Here is a 17942-nt window from a genome sequence, read left to right on the forward strand (position 1 = left end):
TGGTTCCTGTTTTATTCTGTAGTTTCCTAGGTTAACTTCACTTCCTGTCTTGTCCTGTCGTCCCCTGTGATTGTCTGATTGTTTCCACCTGTGTCCAATCACCTGCACTTCCCGGTGTATTTAAACCCTGTGTGTCATGTGTCCTTTGTTCAATCCTGAATGTTGAATGTCAATGTGAGTCCTGAATGTCCAACCCTCAGTGTCTTGCCTGTTCCTGGTTCCTGTGTGCGTTTTGCTTTTTTTTAGAATTTTGACTATTAAAGTCCCTTTTTGTTTTCAAACTCTGCGTTTGAGTCCTGTCTCCACCGACCCGTTCGTGACAAAAAAAGTATTTCCAAACATCTTTGTTTTCTACCCTCCGTTATCTAAACTCACAGGAGCGCAGAAAGACTGAGCAAGGGTGCACAGAAATACTTTACTGTAGAATTACTGTAAAATACTGTCATTGATTTTGCTAACACAACACTGTAATCTACGATATCTCTACTCTATCAAAATAACAGCAACTAACTAATTAAAAACTTAGTTTTAATTACGTGACATTGACTAGTTTCACCTGTATAATACACAAAGTATCCTATTATACACTGTATGTATCTGTCATTGATAATAAATAGCACGTGGAGGAAAGGTGAGGGATTAACAAAAGGATTTCAATTCATTCTTGAGGGGGTGAATCTTTACAAAAGGAAATTAGATATTTTTGTGTACTAAAAATGTCTGTATTTCATCATGACTTTGCAAGATAAAGTCCTACATTCCTAATTTTACTTCAGGGAAAGGGAACATAATTATGTGTGGCTGCAGCGTGTTAGTCAGAGCTGAATACAAATCCTCTGTAGTTTTCCTCAGTCGACTGCAGTCACGGTCCACTGCAACTTTTGTGCACCAACAAACATCTGGCTTGGTTCCCAGTTACAGATGATGGGATGAGATGATCACTAAAAAATGAGCCAAAATGTAACAACCAATGAGACTAAACGTGTTAAAAAGAAAGAAGTATTTTGTGATATTGGCGAGGTTAGTTTCTTAATAGCACAAAGCAATAACACCTCTAATACGAGACAGATGTTGACCACTGCAAAAGGCCCGACGATGCAGGCTTGTGTGTTTGTGCGGCACAACTAAAAAATGTGTACAAGCCAGAGGTTGAAGAGTGGCTACACATGGGTCTGACATCTCGACTGCGATCCGTCTAACTTCTGACTTTCTGCTGCGGGAGTGAAGCCAGCTGCAAACGTACGTCTGACCCCTCTGACGCGCTGCCAAAGAGCGACGCATGGGCATGAAGACGTGATGGAAAGGTGATGAGTGACACACACACAGTCTGGGTGCCGCTACTGACGCACCAGGACTTACATGGAGTTATCTGGCTGAATGATGGTGACTCTGTTACTCCCTCTCACTCCCTCCTCCTACATCTCCTCTTCCTCCCCTCCACGATGCACAGCAACCTTGAACGAAAGAGTCTTTTTTTTGTTGCCATAACTCCCCTGCATCCCATCGCTCTCTCTCCCTCTTCCTCCGGTGCCTTTAAGTCACAATCTCCACCTCGGCCCGTCATCCTCCGACGGGCGGGGATGTGGCGAAGGTATTTGGAGAATTCCTGCCGACCAAAACCAACCGCCGCCGCCTGGCTGCTGTCCCGGCTCCTGCATGGAGCAGCTCTACCCAAATAAGGCCGGACTCCCAAAGCAGACGCCAGCGTAAGGGAGCTGCTGAAAGGCCGTGCCCTTTTATGGATGAAGTTTCCTTTTTTTCCCCTCTCCCCTTTCTCTTTGTCCCTCCTATTTGTCCTACACACTCCCTCCTCCCTCGCTCCCTCTCTATGTGGACTGGTGAAGTCATCTCCCCTCATCTGCTCCTTTTAAGCCGGCACTTTTGAGAGGGAGGTCCCTGCGACGCAGACATACAAACACTCAGTCGAGCATCCACACTCCACCCTGCACGCTGCACTCCTAGCCAGCAGAGAGCTCACCTATTGCTTCACAGTGAGTATACTCGTCTTTTGCATTTCAAAATAAGACGCTCCTGAACCAGATTTGGGGCATTTGGTAGGAAACGGCTCCATAGACTTCTCAGTTAGTTTTGAGACCTTCTTTGGTTCCTATATTCTTTATTTTACGTGTTTTGAGCGATTTAATCATCCAAAGGTCCAAGGACGAGGTCTGTAAGCAACTAGACTTAAATAGAATAATAGATATCACATATACGTATGTCATATGATGACTCATGATATGAGTATTTACTGCTGTATTAAATCCTTTGTGTGTGTCTCGATGTCTGTGATAATTAGATTCATGTGATCGATCGAGTGTTATTCAGTTTTGTAACAATCAATTGCTAAAAACTGCTGTTGTTGTCACGCGGCCTGGTTAAACACCAGCTGACTCCCACTGTTGTTCACAGTGACCGATTAAGACGTTATTTGGGGGTTAACATGTCCGAGTGAAGTCAGGCGAGGGTGAAGCAGGAAGGTGGCGCCTGACGCGCTGCCATATCTCTGTCCGTATCAACACTCCTATTTGCACAAGCAAATAATCGACCTCCAAACACGGACGCCTGTGATATTCCAAAGCATAACTTCCAACCAGCACCGACACGCAGACAGACACAGCATCCGGCCCTCAAACTGCGACACACGGGTGTACTTAACAAATAAAAGCGATTTATCACCTGCACGTGAGGGGCAAGACAGGTCAAGTGAGGCGATGGGAGGAGTCGGTGAGGTGAAAACGGGCTGCAGGGGTGTTGGGTTGTGAAAACAAGGCGGAGAAGTCTGCAGCCCTGAGAAGAGGAATCAGCAAAACCTCTTTTCGGCCAAAAGGTTTTTCTTTATAAAATCATTTTGTATTGAGAACTTGCTGTTAAAAGACACACCCAGTGATTCCAGTGAACGCCTCAGGCCGGGGGGAAGTGGACAAGTGGGCAGTTTAGCTTCCAAGCAGCAACAACAACAAGAGCAGACGACACAATCTCCAGCGGCAATCGGCACACGGACAAGACAGAACAGGAACCAACCGCAGCGATACTTCATTGCACACACGCACGCCAGCTGTTGAGCTTCCCGGAAGAATGAGCCGAACGTCGGGAGGGTCTTGGCAGCTTTTTCGGCGCTCGTAAAAGTCTGGCACGTCTGAGCAAAGAAGCAGGTTCCAAACCAGAGACACGAGAGAGAAGAGGATGGAGCTACAGAGAGAGAGAGAGCGTCCCATTGGCTGTTTTACAACCCCACAACCTCTGCGAGATGCAACCATCACAGGGACCGTTACCAGGTCCCAGGCAGTCTATAGATCATTATGTGGTGGGGCCGGTTAACTTGTGGAGGAGGCGAGGCCGCCTGAGGCCACGTCCTCCCGAGCTGTTGGCACAGGCCTCCTTTCCTGCTTTGCCATGGTGATGGAGAAACAGAGCATGACACAATGGAGACGGACGCAGGGAGGGACTGAGGGGATGAAGTCATGTTTGTGGGAAACAGCACTGAAGGAGTTTTCTTTGAATCCTCACTCACATTTAAATCAGGTTCCTCCAGAAGCTGTGGGCTGGAGAAAGGTGCTTTCCAGTGTAGTGGCCTTTAGGTTGCTGGGGGTTCCTCCAAGAACCTCATCTTACTTTACTTTGAGACCCAATTGGAAATGAGGGAAATCTCATTTTGTTTTCGGGGGTTTCTTGAAGAACCTCAAATATGTTGTGATGTTTCTTTAGTTATTTAAGTCAGTTTTAGTAATGAATCTCTCACTACCACCAAGGTTTTTCTGTTTTTAAATATTTTAACCTACAGCACTAAAAAAGTATTAATAGTAGCAGTAGCAGTTGCATTGACTGATTGTCTACATGGATTTATTGATTTTGTTGGTGCAGTAGTGGTAGTTCACAGCAGTAGACGTATCTTTTGTACTACCAAATGCAGTAGTACTTAGATAACTTGTACAAGGAATAATTGTATAAACAGCTGTAGCAAAGATATGAAAGGTTACAGAGTTTAATGCGGCATCCCTCACTTAAAACATAATGTTTCATAGAGTGACTTTAACCCAGCTGGGTCTGATTCAGTGTGCAATGATGATGTGAGCTCTGCTTTAAATATTAAGGAGAAACAGCCAGACAGCACAGGAGCTTGTTTGGCGGATAGTTCTGAGTTATTGAGTCTGGGCCGAGTCCCAAGGATAACAAAAGGTCCCTCGATACCCACGAATACCAGAAATAGAGACCAGACCCTGACGCACTTACTTGACCTCTTAAAATCTCTTCTCTTAACGAGACATTAGAAGCCAGTGAGTTCATGTGGTTTACACAATTCCTGTTTCTTTCCCTGCCATGAGTCGAATACGTTTGATTTAAAATTGTGGTCCACATATGAGGTTAAGAAGCAGAGGCCAATGGAAAAACATGGCTTGGTGATAATGATTGTGTAATGACGAACGTCGGTGGGAATAACAAGCGGGTATGAGAGAGTGTGTGTGTGTGTGTCCCAGTGAGAAGGAAACAGAGTCATATGAAGATAAAATAATAGTGTCTAAACTTGTGGTTGTGTGTAAGTGAGCGCGTTGCCCGGCATGTGTGTTTGGTTTTGTGTGGCCAGAGAATAGTACTCGGGGTCGGTGGTAAAACTCTGCAGACGCTTCTGGGCAGGAACCCGTTGACCTGCAGACTCTGACATGCAGTGGGTCTGTGTGGTGGAACAAGTACACAAGTGCTTTGTTTACCATTACCGCACGGTCAGAAATACCTCTCGACCATTAAATCCTGGAACTTATCATGAGAGTAAATCAGACTCTGATTGGATCATTTCCAGCTGCAGCAGTCACGCGAAAGCTCTTATAAACGTCAGTCACAAGCCAGCCCCTCCCTGAATAATACTCCGCTTTACGGTCCGTTTGGCTCTGAATGGACCCTGATGCACTAAATCAGCCTCACGGCACATTTGAGACTAGAGACTGAGGCCGAGAACTAATGTTTACCGAGGGAACTTGGAGAGAAAACTTTGTATTTACAAGTTTACTGGGTCACGTGGCCTGTTGAAGATTTGTTGAAGAATGGTATGGAGAGGAAAAAGGAGGGAAGGATGTAAGGGAGCAACGAAGGAAGGAAATGAAGAAAAGGGAAATCTAATAAAGAAAGCGCATGTTTGGGTGTTGTCAGCATTATGAGACAGATTAACCTAACACATAAAATGACCTACAACACTGCAGTCTTACAGTGAAGGAATATTACTACCGACTGGTAAAAATCATGTGACCACTTGTGGCCCATCCAATCCCAGTGATGAGCCTCCTTCACTCGTCTCCTGGGTTTTAACCTTTAATCCTTGAACCTCCCCAGGAACAGGAAGTTGAACCGACCTGACATCGAGATGGCAACAAAGGTTGGATGGTGCAGACAGCACTTTGACATGGGTTTCTTTTTTTTGCACTTGGCTGTCGGCCTAAAGGCATAAGACAAAAAAAAGAATGATATATGTGTTGACACCAGGGGAGAAAAAGAGCGACTGTGTGTTTGTGATATGCAAATGCTGATGTAGAGCTCCCAATGCACGCCACTTTGTCCTCGGACACGGGTCCAGGTGAGGCTAAATGACGTGCAGTAGGAGACACAACGCTGTCAACGCCACTGTTCTGGGAAAAAGGGGTTCAAAGCGCTGCGCATACGCTTACATGCACGCTTTTGACTTGCATGTGTTGCATATGATGTACAGTGTGTTATGTGCAAGGAGTATCTGAGTGTGTAGATTATTTGTACAGCGATGCATGTTGGTGCAACAGCACAGCAATGTTAACATCCGCTTGTATCGCCTTAAAAAAACATCTGTGGACCAAAAGAGAACAGTAAGTGAGTCTGGTCATAAGTGTACGTTCCGTTTTGTATTCTCAAGATTGCAGACGGATGATTCCACTGAAGATCCGACCACGGATTGTCACGTTTACGAAGCTCTCATATTTTTTCCAGAAGGTTGTTTTTTTGCGACTCTCTTTGAATCGCTCTCCCTAATTTCCCGCTCTGTCCCAGGGAGTCGGCATGGCTAACAAAGGTCCCGCCTTCGGTATGAGCCGGCATGTTCAGGATAAGATCGACAGCAAGTACGACCCCGAGCTGGAGCTGATCCTGGTGGAGTGGATCAGCCGTCAGTGTGGCGCCGGTGTGGGAAAGCCAGACGCGGGCAAATTGGGCTTCCAGGCCTGGCTGAAAGACGGATGTGTGAGTCTAGATATTTTATCAAAAATGTCAAAAATATAACAAAAAATGATCCTCTGTCAAAATGAATATAGGAAAACAAAGCATTTCATATAATGCCAAAACAACAAAAATGGAAGTTTGATGAGAGACGACACGAGACGATATTTGTGTTGATCCTCCATTTTTTCCGCACTTCAGGTCCTCAGCGAACTGATCAACAGTCTGTTCACCGGAGACAAACCCGTGAAGAAGATCCAGAGCTCCACCGCAGCCTTCAAACAGATGGAGCAGATCTCCCAGTTCCTCAACGCTTCGGAGAAGTACGGCGTCACCAAGACCGACATGTTCCAGACCGTGGACCTTTGGGAAGGTGAGGGAAGCTTTTCGTGGTTCGTTTGATATGATGACGCACAAGTGGAAGGATGGTAATGTGAGTGATGACGGAGTGGACAATCCATAACGTGTGTTTGGCCGGGGCGGACAGGTAAGGACCTGGCGGCGGTGCAGAGGACTCTGTCAGCTCTGGGAAGCTTGGCCTTCACCAAGGACGAAGGCACATACAAAGGAGACCCCAACTGGTTCTTCAAGTGAGTCCGAGACATGAAATGTCAACCGCTCTGTCTACCTCCAATTAGAATGAGGCACCACTGCAGTTTAAGGTCTATTGTTCAGCGACGTTTCTTTTCAAACAATGCGTTGCAGGAAATCCCAGGAGAACAAGCGGGACTTTAGCGACGACCAGCTGAAGGCGGGGAAAAATGTGATCGGTCTACAGATGGGGTCAAATAAGGGAGCCTCCCAGGAGGGCATGAGCTACGGAAGGTCCCGACAGATCCTGTAGAAAATGAACCACTGAGCCACAGATACCCCTCCACTTCCCCCGGTCTCGACACGTGTCCCAGAGCCCCTTATGTTTACGCTTGCACTGGTGATCGTCACCATGCTTTGTCCTCCCCACTGCAGAAAAAGGACCAGTACAATCTTTGTAGTCTTAAGCGGAAAGAAAGTAACCGAATGACCAATGCCTTGGAGGTAAAAACAGGATGACAATGTGCCACAACTGACCATCTCATCTCTGATACTTAATTTAAAAAAAATGTTTGAATTATGGAATTTGTTTCTTAGATTTTAGTGAAATTTGAAATTTTGATCTGTGTCCACGTAACTTACAGAAGAATATTTTTTCCAGACTATTACATCCCCACATTTACAATATTGTTCCCTGTTAGTTTTTCTCACATCCCACAATGCTACGCCTGCTGTATCAGCGCTGATATTTTTGTACATTGTCTTATTAAATAATGACTTTGAAATACATTTCTGAATTGACTTTGTGATCTTTGGTAATTCAGTTGGACTTTTTCTGGGAAATAATTACTTCAAAAGAAATTGCATCTCTTTCAGTGGTCTGCATAAATTAATTTGAATATATAAAGCTTCAGTTTTGTGTAACGCGAGGGATGGGCCTTGTTGATAAGTTACTACAAAAAAACTGGTTTAAGAGAAAGTGTTTACAAAATCTAAGAACACTCACAATAAATTTATATATATAATAACCTTTATTTAGTGCTATTTAGCACGTGAGCATGCTAAGCTATGACGGTACCTGCTCAACACAATCAGGATAAAATAAGTGTGCTAGCATAGTTATCAGATAGTAGCTATTTTATTAGTTAGCATGCTGGCGATAGCCTTTTCTTTAAGTAAAGGAGGCGCTTAGCTTCGCTGTCCTGTTAAACTCCTGTTGGTTAATAAAAAGATACATTTTTCACCACACATACATAAATACAATGTCATAATAGTAAACATCAATGAGTTTAATCATCCATCAAGTTGTATTTATTTTAGATCACCTGTGACTTGCACAGCAAACACAGTTTCAATACAACTTAAGCCCAAACAATCCTTCCCATTAAAAAATTAGAACTCTTTAATACATTTTTACAAAACACAGTAGAAATCACCTGACAAGCTTGATATAATTATCTGTACAGTAGGCACAGTGTGTATATATTATAGTATATAAAAAATACATACAAATCCAACACTTGAAAATCCCACTTCAAGTTTGTATCAGTAGTTGGTTGATAACCAGCAGATAATGACCCAGATGTAAAAATACAATAACACCTCAGAAGAAATATAAAGCCTTTAAAAAAAAAAAAAAAAAAATCAACAGCATTCTTAGAATCTTAAATTTGAGGAAACTTTTTCATGGAAGACCTCATATTACAAGCACACATTCTCTCTTACACACACACACACACACACACACACACACACACACACACACACACACACACACACACACACACACACACACACACACACACACACACACACACACACACACACACACACACACACACACTCTCGCAGTGCAAATCATTTTGTTTTTCTCTTGGTTTAATGACCCACAAGTGTTTGTAAAGTACATCCAATCTATGACACAGACTTCCAGTTCATCCTGACCCTTAATCTGACCAACAGCCAACCCTGATTGGTACTTCAACCCCCCGGGATTGTCTTCACATTTTTTTGTCATTTGACATTTGTTGGGAGTGGGGGTGGGAGGGTGTACAACAACACGCACACACTCCCACACAAACAGTCACAGCTCAAATTTGAAAAGATTTGAATAAAAAGGCCATGTGTTTGGACAAAGCAGTCAAGGACAAAGAGATAACTTTAGTTAAATCTGCCCCCCCCCCCACACACACCACCACCAACACAGATAAACAGGTGAAAGGGAGGACAGGAGGACAGGCGGAGACGTCCCACGAGCAGAGACAGCGACATTCCTCGGCTCCCACCGGCTCCGTGCTACAGTGTCAGCCGCTCCGCGTTCAAAAGCGGCGCTTTGGCTTCGGAGTCCACCACCGCATGCAGCTCCACCCCAGAGTCGTGCTCCTCCTCGCCTGACTCCTCTCCCGACTCCTCCTCCGCCAACGCGTCCTCCACTCCTCTCCCTCGGCGCCCCCCCCCCGCCCGGTGACCGCCCCGTCTGCTGCGCAGGCACAGCAGGCCCACCAGGTCCACGTGGGCCAGGGTGACCTCCAGCGTGTAGTACAGCGACCAGAAAAGAGCAAAGCAGCCCAGCAACAGCAGGAACTGGAGCGGAGGAGCAGAAGGTAGAAGAGGTTAATCACAAGGAGGTGAAAGTTCATCCCATAAGTCCGTGTGTTGGGATTCTAACAGTAGCTTGGATTTTTCGCTTTCAAATTGCAGATTCACTTCCTGAGTGAATTATGGATAATAATGAAATGTTAGGTTGTAAATATTGGCGGTTCCGATGGTGATGAAACGTGCGCGTTCTTGTCCCGCCATGTTTGGCCGATGATTCAACATTCCTCAATTCTGCATCGAGCAACAATTTCATCTGATTTCTGAATTACCGACGCATGGAACTGTCCTTTTAAAAGTGATTTTCTAAAAAGGGCCGAGCTGTCTATATTTTCCATCACAGAAGAGAAGACAGAGCGTTTAAAGAGAGGCCAAAGAGACAGAGGGACGAGGTAAACAGTGAGCTGTCTACCTTGAGGTTGTTGGAGGAGAACGGGCGGATGACCTCCGGAGCGATGTCCAGGCCCGGAGGGCAGGGCAGAGAGAAGCTGCTGTCCAGATACTCGCCACTCATAGCCTCCTCCACCAGCCTGCCGAGCAAAACACGCGCATCGTTTATAATCTTCTCCTCTTTCGTGTCAGTCGAGCATCACCACTGCGCTCTGCCCCGCCCAGGAGCTCTTACCTCCGTCGGTCCTGGACCTCGCCGTCGGTCATGGAGGAACCATACAGGGTCAGCTGCCACTGCTTCAAGGCGCCCGACCTGACGCACTGCGCCAGGGTCATCTCTTCTGCGGGAGCGGGGAGAAGCGTGAGCGAGGTTCACAGGGATACAACGTTTGCGGGGGGGGGGAGGGACCGGAGCTTACTGTGGTCGGACATCTTGAGGGTGTACTGGCCTTTCGCTCTCTCCCCCCAGCAGCGCACGGTGGAGAAGGTCCAGTCCTGGTAGCCTGCGGGGTCCCTGAGAGCCCAAACAGATCTTCCTCAGTTAAGTCAAAAACACGTTTTCATTTGGCTTCAATCCGAGCGTTTGGCGCGCCGGGTTTCTTGCCTGTCGATGGCGCGGCGCGCCCCGAGGACCGACGTCATTCCGCTGGGGCAGACCAACGTGATCTCCACGCTGCCGCGGCAGGGGTGGCTTATCGTCACGGTGACGGCCACGTGCTCCAGGGTCTCCAGGCCGGACTGTCTGAGGTCGGCGGCAGTGACTGAGGGCGGAGGAGGGAGCAGCTCAGCGAGGTGTGTGCGGCGTTCAGAAGTTACGTTTAGATTTCAGTAGCAGAATACATTTTACTACCCGTATTATCAACAACAATTAGGCCATTAAACGCATGATATGGGAGATAATTATTTATTACTTAATCACTCTTTATAGCACTTTTTTTATGAGCCGCATATATGCCGTTTAGGAATTCAGATTGCTTTTTTAACAAGAGAATTGTATTGATTAAATCGAATCAATTGTATGGTCATTTTACTTTCTCCACTTAAAATATGGAAAAAGTAAAACTTACATGACTATGTTACACCTTGTTAGCTTAAAAAAAAAATACAATACTTGATTAAAATGATTCATTTTAACGAGCTAAACTACACCTGGGCGAGCCTGAGAGTTGCATTGTGGGAGAAATACCTCCTGCCTCCCCTCTCTTTCAGAGCGCCTCGGTGCTCTCTGACCACGTACGGCCCCGCAAATCCTCGGGGACGGGAGGGACGGGCGTACACAGAGGTGAGGAAGGAAGGTGTCGGGGGACAGACGCGGAGGAAGAGGGAGGGGAGCGATGGAGGCATGTGGAGTCAAGGCACTGAGAGGGCGAATAACGTGGAACGTGTGGAGGGGCAAAAGGAGTGGAAAGAAAATAGAGCCGAGGGAGGAAATGGAAAGTGAACAAAAAAAAAACTCACAAAGTGGCTCCACGTCTCAGACGTACGTCGCATGTTTTAAAGCTTCTGATTGAAAGTCACCGACTCAACGGGATTTCTTAAAAATGGGTCACTTCACTCTGTGCATAAACACATGTGTTCCCAGGGGAAGCCAGCGGTTTGGGCATCAGCCAACACACATAGAAACCACACAAACAGGCTCTGCCGAGTGGCGTGACGGCAGACGTGCACATGACAGATTCTATTAAAGAGGAAATTGAAAAAGGGACACATGAGCTTCGTGGTGGTTTCTCCCAAAACGTTAGGAACTTAAGTACGGAGGCGCTTTGTGAGTCGGCTCTGTAGATGTAAAACACACACACACCCCTCTGGCTGTGAGCCCGACCACAACGAGGCCATAAAAGAGGGACGATACAGATCGAGTGAACAGAGGGACCCCGAGCGTGTGTGAAGGATAAAGCGAGGGATCACGTGACGGACACGGACAGTCGATCCGGACAGATTCAGGGGTGGGAGAAGTCTAATAAAAAGGAACAGAAGTTACCAAGAGGAGTAAAATACTGACACTGAGTGGGAAGAAAAAGGAGGAATCTGGGGAAAATCTCACCCAGTGTTTCAGTGCGTACGCAGGGACTCACAAGAGAGAGAACATGACCTAATATGGAGAGGCAGACTGACTGAGGAGCAGGCGGGGAGGGAGGGAGGGAGGGAGGGAGCCATCCGGTGCACTGTGTAAATTCAACCAGCAGCTGTTCCGCACACAGGCGAGGCCGCGAGAGCAGTTACCTTCCCAGGTCCGGATCAGCTCGTGTGGATAATTGGGAATGAGCGCTTCCTCCTTGATCGCAGAGCTCTGATAGGCCGCGAGAAACGGCACCGACTCCCAAACCTGTGAGAGAGGAGCGAGAAGGAGGTATGAAATCACGTCTGTGGGTTCCCCCCGGCTCAACGAGTCACTAAAGAAACAACAGATTCCCGCACCTTGGCAGCATTGACCAGCCTCCATGCGTTGAGCACGCCGAAGCCGTGCTGGTGGCTGTGGTGGAAACCGGCTCCGTTCACCCTCCAGTCGGCACTGCTGTCACACTGATGAACACAGAAACGGTGTCATCCCTTCAGCAGGACCAGCCAGAAACAAACTGAAGCTAGCCTATTATGATCATTTAGGAAAATTTAATTAACTTCATGTTTAAGGAAATCAGCTTAAAGATTAAATATAAATGTGTATTTATCTGGGGGAAAAATAAGTGATTGCTAACTTTAAAGTGGAAGCCCACATATGTTTACAAGAAAAGTCCACTGGAGACCCTCAAGAGTCCCCGTGAGGCACGTTTTCTTGTGCAGACATAGCCGACCTTTCACCGGGCCTACCTTGGTGGCGGTGAAGGTGATGATGTGCTGCACGTCCCTCCAGGTGAGACAGGGACGGACCTGCAGCATGAGGGCCACCATTCCCGCCGCCAGCGGGGCCGCGGCCGACGTGCCGGTGTGGCCCTCGGTGCAGCCGGTGCCCTTCTGCATGGACCAGTCCGACGTCACCTGCGCAGACGGACAGGAGTGACTGACGGGGGAGGGACGACCACGGGAGACGAGCGCAGCGGCGGTAACCGCTCTGGGACGAGGCCAGCGTGGGTAAACATCAGACGGATGAGGGAAGGCAAACCTTTCTCAGAGTATATCCAAGGATCTCATCCAGAGCTAACAACTAGCGAACACTCCATCCAGTGCCAGTGTGTGTGTGCGCGCGTTTACAGTTAGGGTTATGAAAACATAAAAGAGTGTGTGACAAGGGTTTAAAGCCCTGGGGAGGGACAGCTTTAAGAGGCATGCCAGGATGTCGAGAGAAAAGGAAAACATTGCATGAATTACAATGGTAAAGGGAGAATGTATACACACGGAAGTGCCCTAGAGTTTGAAATCCTGATGTCGCTGGATCTAAACAGAGAGTTTGTGGATCTAAACAGAGAGTTTGTGGAGATTGACTTTGACGAGAAAGCGAAATAAATGTCTTATCTACGTGTGTGATCTCAAACACGTAGATAAGACAAACAAAGAAAAAAAAAACCACTCATTTGCGAGTGCAGTCTTGTCCCCCCACCCCCCCCATCCGTGTTTACACAAGGACGACGTGCATGCCGTTAAGGGACCTGCAGAATGACCCTGCAATGTGCTGCTGTGCACGTTCATCCAGAGCAAATAACCTGTGCACGAGCCTCTACATGCCAGGCGTTTGTGTTTGTTGCAAATTTGATCATGTTATGATCGTTTGGAAACAGTGATATATATATATACTTATTAATTGATAAATAAAGATGAACGGGTAGAAAAAAAGCCCAAAACTTTTGACTTTTTCCAGCTGAACAGTTACTTATTATTGACTTTGTGCTTTTATTTTGTTGCCATCCATTCTCTGGTCTGGAGTCACGGGCGAGTGTGTGTGTGTGTGTGTGTTCTCTGATAAGACTAACAATGCTCCTCAACTTGCTTCCCCCGCTGCTGAAAGTGACGGCCAGCATGGACGCACACTCTTCAGCGTAGAACGGCATCCTGCCTTTCTCATCGATTGCTCCTGCAAAACACACACACACACACACCGACAATTATTTATCACCCGACATGTCCACACCCTCACACCAGAGTAACCACCCACGGGCCTCAGCGTCCTACCGATTGTGATGGTGTAGATGGAGTTGGCGTAGCCGTCGTAGTTGCAGTTGTCGTTGAATTGACCTCCGTTGCCGCTGGCTACCACGAAGATGCTGCCGAAGCCTTGTCTGCCCGCAATCACCCCGTGCTGCAGCGCCGCCTGTGAAGGGTGGGAGAGAACTAAGAATCAGCCTGTGATAAGAAAAAGAGGGATGATTATACTTTCTGTGCCTTCCGTTTCTCTCCCTCTCGCCGTCTCCGCTGTAACACATCTGCTGCCGTGCACTGCCCTCTGCAGGACAAAGGCTCCACGCAAACTTCCTCTCACCTTGCCCAGAGGATGGGGTCCATCCACCGTGTGTCCGTCATCATCTGGACCCCAACTACAGGAGACAAAGAGTCAAAATCTGGATCTAGGCAAAACTAAACAACAAGGTAATACATTCTGGCATTAAAACATGTGGCAAAGTGATTTCCAATGTTGGTGGAATCCAGAGACGTGCACACGTCTGGGATATTGGGCTGTTCATAGAAGCCACTCTGGCTGGGAGGACCAGGGAGCACTGTTACCTGCAGCTGTAGATGTCGTTGACCTGGTAGTGCTTGTTGAACGCTATGGCCTCCAGGCTGTCGGTCAGCGGGCCGTCCAGCACTCTGATGCCTGAACAAAACAACAACAACAACGAGGGGGGGGGGGGAGAGATGTGTGACGCACATGGATCCAGGGTCTCAGTGGTTCTCGGCGCTGGGATTCTCCTGGGTTCTGGGTACCTGCCACCTTGCTGCCGTAGGCCACGCCCACGGCACAGAAGCTGTTGTTGGGAACGGCCGCTACCTCCCCGGCACACCGCGTCCCGTGGTGGTTGTCGCTGTGGGCGTCCGGGTGAGGCATGGGATCCGGGTCGTTGGAGTTCAGGTCGTAACTGCCCTCCGGACTCTGAGAGGGTTGAAAATAAATAAATAAATGAACAAAAAGGTAATGAGCAGAAACGAAATTGCTGGCAAGCTTCAAAAACCCCCAAGTGTTGCGCGCCGTGACGGCGGGACACAGTGAGTGACCAAGTAACAGGATGAACGGAGTATTCCACGGATCAAAGAACGATTGCTGGTGTTGACTTACATAGTTGGACTGGAGGTCCCGGTGGGTGTGCTCCACCCCGTCGTCCACCACCACCACCGTGACGCCTCGGCCAGTGATGTTGCGCTCCCACACTCCTGTTACGTTGATGTCCATTCCCTCGTTGAGGTGATTGTGCTGCGAGGACAAGAAACGTGAGGAGAGGGTGAGGTAAGAGAGAGGCGACGGGAAGGGGAAGCCTTCTCCCGCCTCTTTTCCCGACAGTTTGTCCCCTTGAAATGCGCTTTAAGAATTCAAGTATAACCCTACAAAATAACAAAAGTCACACTGACTTAATACAACAAAAGACAAGGATTATCATTGACAAAGGGAAAAAATAAGAAATAAAAGCCACATTTGTGAGGCTCCTGATTGGCTGATTCTGCATACATTGCTTCTGTTCAAAACAAACACAACAAAAAAAGAACTGGTAAGCAGAACATTTGACAGGCAAGTAATTCATTTAACAATTCTGAGACAGTCATTCAATTACTCTTAGGCACTAAGACCTCTGGACAACCAGCGAGCGAGCAGGAAGGAAGCGGAGACACACAGTAGTCCTGACTCTCACCAGGTGCCACTGTTTGGGGTAATTGGGATCGTTGAAGGCCATCGACCTCTTAGAGCGGCTCAGCACCCTCTCCTGGGAGTGCCACAGGACGTGAGGGTGCGCTGCCAGGACGTCACCGGGCCGGACACTCTTGCTCCAAATGCCGGCCAGGGATTCAGGCGTGACGGAGCACAGCAAGTAGTGACCCTCAAGCTCTCCGATCTGGCCGTGGTTCTTCAGCCCGGCCTGCTGTGCTACCTGGGAAGGCGAGAACACGGAATGATAAATTAAACTGGGACCATCATTCTGGAAATGGGGACACTGGTGTACCCTCCTCCGATCCAAGAGGAAACCGAGATGTCTCCTGTGGTTGCAGAAAATAGGATACAGATTAAAGTAAACAGCAAAAAATGAAAAATGTACAGTTGATTTAAATAAACAAAAACAAAGGCTAGATGACGGTGGCATGCTATGGATATATATGTGAAGCTAACGGGATGTATTACTGAGAGGGCAATAACAAATTCATCACCCGTACAAATCAAGGACATTCAGTACCAAGTTCATAAAAACTGTATCCCCGTTGATTTCTGTTTTCAGGGAAGATGTCGGGTCAGAGAAACTGAATTCCTCTAAAAAAAAGATCAAAATGCTTCGCCTGAGAGGGCTCATGCAGCACCGTACCCTGTTGGCCACCGCATCCAGTTCCACGGAGCTCTGTTCGCCATCTTCTCCCTCCTGACGTGGGCCCGAGTGGAGCCTGACGGCCCACGACTGACCCCGGCCGCAGGAGAGTGGCGGCCATGGCGGCGGAGGGGAGGAGGCGGAGAAGGGATTCGACGGGGCGACCGCAGGACGGCGGAGGGTCAGAAGCAGGAGGGCAAAGGAGGACAGGAAAAGGAGGAGCAGGAATGTGGGGAAATAGGGCGTTGCCATGGCAACGGAGGGTGAGCCACAGGGTCAGCCAGGCGAGCCCTCTTCATCTGAACAGCAACCTGGAGGACGGGCGGGGAGACACAAAGGACGCCGTTAGTTGCGGGGCGAATGAGAACCAGCGGCTGTGCGCCGCGTCGGGAGGCCGCTCATCGAATTCACAGCGTGCCACTAACTGGACAGCAGTTCACAGCGCTGTGGCAGCTCCGCATCCAATTTACACGCCGTGGCTACATCAGTGATTCTGCACGGACCTCTGTGACAAGACTCTCACTGAAGCCATTCTATTGGCTTAAAAGTAAATCATCAGACACAAAAACACACCTTTAAGTTTAGGCGAGGCATCTCTTCATTTATAACTTCCCGTTTCGGAACATAGAGTTGAGAATATATTCATGCACATGAAGTACAGCTTAACTATTATTTCTGAAGCAGCAATAACAACACTCTAGTAAGAACTGACTGTGCGGCTGGATTAACCTGTTAGGGGTGTGTGTGTGTGTGTGTGTGTGTGTGTGTGTGTGTGTCTCACTCCGAATCAGTGCACAAATCTAGAAGAGCAAAATTCAAGATCATTGTCGCTCATCCATCAGCTAACACAAACAGCAAACAACAACAACATCAACAACCTGAAATCCAAATGTGCACATCGCCGTGAAATTGTGAACACTTAACGAAAAGGGGAAATAACAACACGACACAAGGGTCAAGATCTCGCAACTGCCACACGTCTTAAATGACAAATACCGCGTTAATTATAACCAGCAGACTGGACGGGAGTTATTAAGCGTTCACACCACGTTAACAGCGATCAGAGCCGAATACCAATCCAGCTGCTTATGTGTAGCCTGCTTTCGCGGAACATCTGGTGGACACAGGAACATGCGGTTTTTCGACGGGCGAAGCCACCTGACCCGCGCCGCTAGCTAGCCGGAAGGCTAAGCTAACCAGCACTCGCTTTCTGCTGATTGTTTGTTTCTTTGTATTAAATCCAGCAGGCAGGCTAACGATTAGCTAGCCGGGCGGCTAGCCGAGGCTGGTTTCTTGTATTGACCCGCGGCCGGTGACACTCGGACGGTAACGGCAGCGATGAGATAAACGAACGCTTAAATAAACAACCACACAACGAAGTCAGAACTCGCGGTGGGACTCGAGTTTTAGAACCCGCGGCTAACTGTCAACAACAAGCGCTGACAGTTAGCCTCGCTAGCTAACGTCGCTGTGCTGAAGCTAATTATTGATACTTCAAGGAAAAGCTGAATACGAAGCCATGGCAACTCATTTGGATCCTACAATTAAAACAAATACACTTATCTCGTACCTCTCCGCCGAACTCGCGTAGCATCTGTTTCGTGTGGAAGGTGTGAATAACGGGAGCGTCATCTCACTTCCGTAACGCACCAAAACCCAAACGTGTTGCGTCACACGGTTGTTGCGCATGCGCGGTGCGGGGAAACTACTTCTACACGAAACGTGTGATGACAAAACGTACACATTAAAAGAGTTCAAACCCCAACCAACTTCATTTATTTCAATTCATATTTATTCTGAATCATTTCAAACGCAATCCCA

At 47.8% G+C, this 17942-nt stretch overlaps 2 protein-coding genes across 3 annotated transcripts; one reads left to right on the forward strand and one right to left on the reverse strand.

The window, feature by feature from the left end:
* The first annotated feature begins 1465 nt into the window (after positions 1-1465).
* Positions 1466-7491, forward strand: tagln (transgelin). Of its 2 annotated transcripts, XM_040184962.2 has the most exons (6): positions 1466-1991; positions 5323-5365; positions 6007-6195; positions 6373-6544; positions 6659-6761; positions 6877-7491. In XM_040184962.2, exons 2-6 carry the CDS (start codon positions 5354-5356, stop codon positions 7013-7015), a joined length of 615 nt encoding a protein of 204 aa, XP_040040896.1. In that variant the 5' UTR covers positions 1466-1991; positions 5323-5353; the 3' UTR covers positions 7016-7491. The 2 variants fall into 2 exon arrangements, with proteins under 2 accessions (XP_040040896.1, XP_040040906.1); XM_040184972.2 differs by lacking the exon at positions 5323-5365 and having other exon boundaries at positions 1648-1991.
* Positions 7492-7986: 495 nt separating this feature from the next.
* Positions 7987-17831, reverse strand: pcsk7 (proprotein convertase subtilisin/kexin type 7). The gene is made up of 17 exons (XM_040184606.2): positions 17692-17831; positions 16122-16432; positions 15459-15695; positions 14891-15025; positions 14542-14707; positions 14341-14431; positions 14099-14153; positions 13792-13930; positions 13593-13693; positions 12496-12663; positions 12106-12210; positions 11911-12013; positions 10292-10448; positions 10107-10201; positions 9923-10028; positions 9710-9827; positions 7987-9285 (listed from the first exon to the last, which is right to left on the reverse strand). The coding sequence occupies exons 2-17, from the start codon at positions 16371-16373 to the stop codon at positions 8998-9000; spliced, it is 2316 nt and encodes a 771-aa protein (XP_040040540.2). The 5' UTR covers positions 16374-16432; positions 17692-17831; the 3' UTR covers positions 7987-8997.
* Between the last annotated feature and the right edge of the window lie 111 nt (positions 17832-17942).

The sequence above is a fragment of the Gasterosteus aculeatus genome, chromosome 1 (genome assembly GCF_964276395.1).
Source record: "Gasterosteus aculeatus chromosome 1, fGasAcu3.hap1.1, whole genome shotgun sequence".
Taxonomy (NCBI): domain Eukaryota; kingdom Metazoa; phylum Chordata; class Actinopteri; order Perciformes; family Gasterosteidae; genus Gasterosteus; species Gasterosteus aculeatus.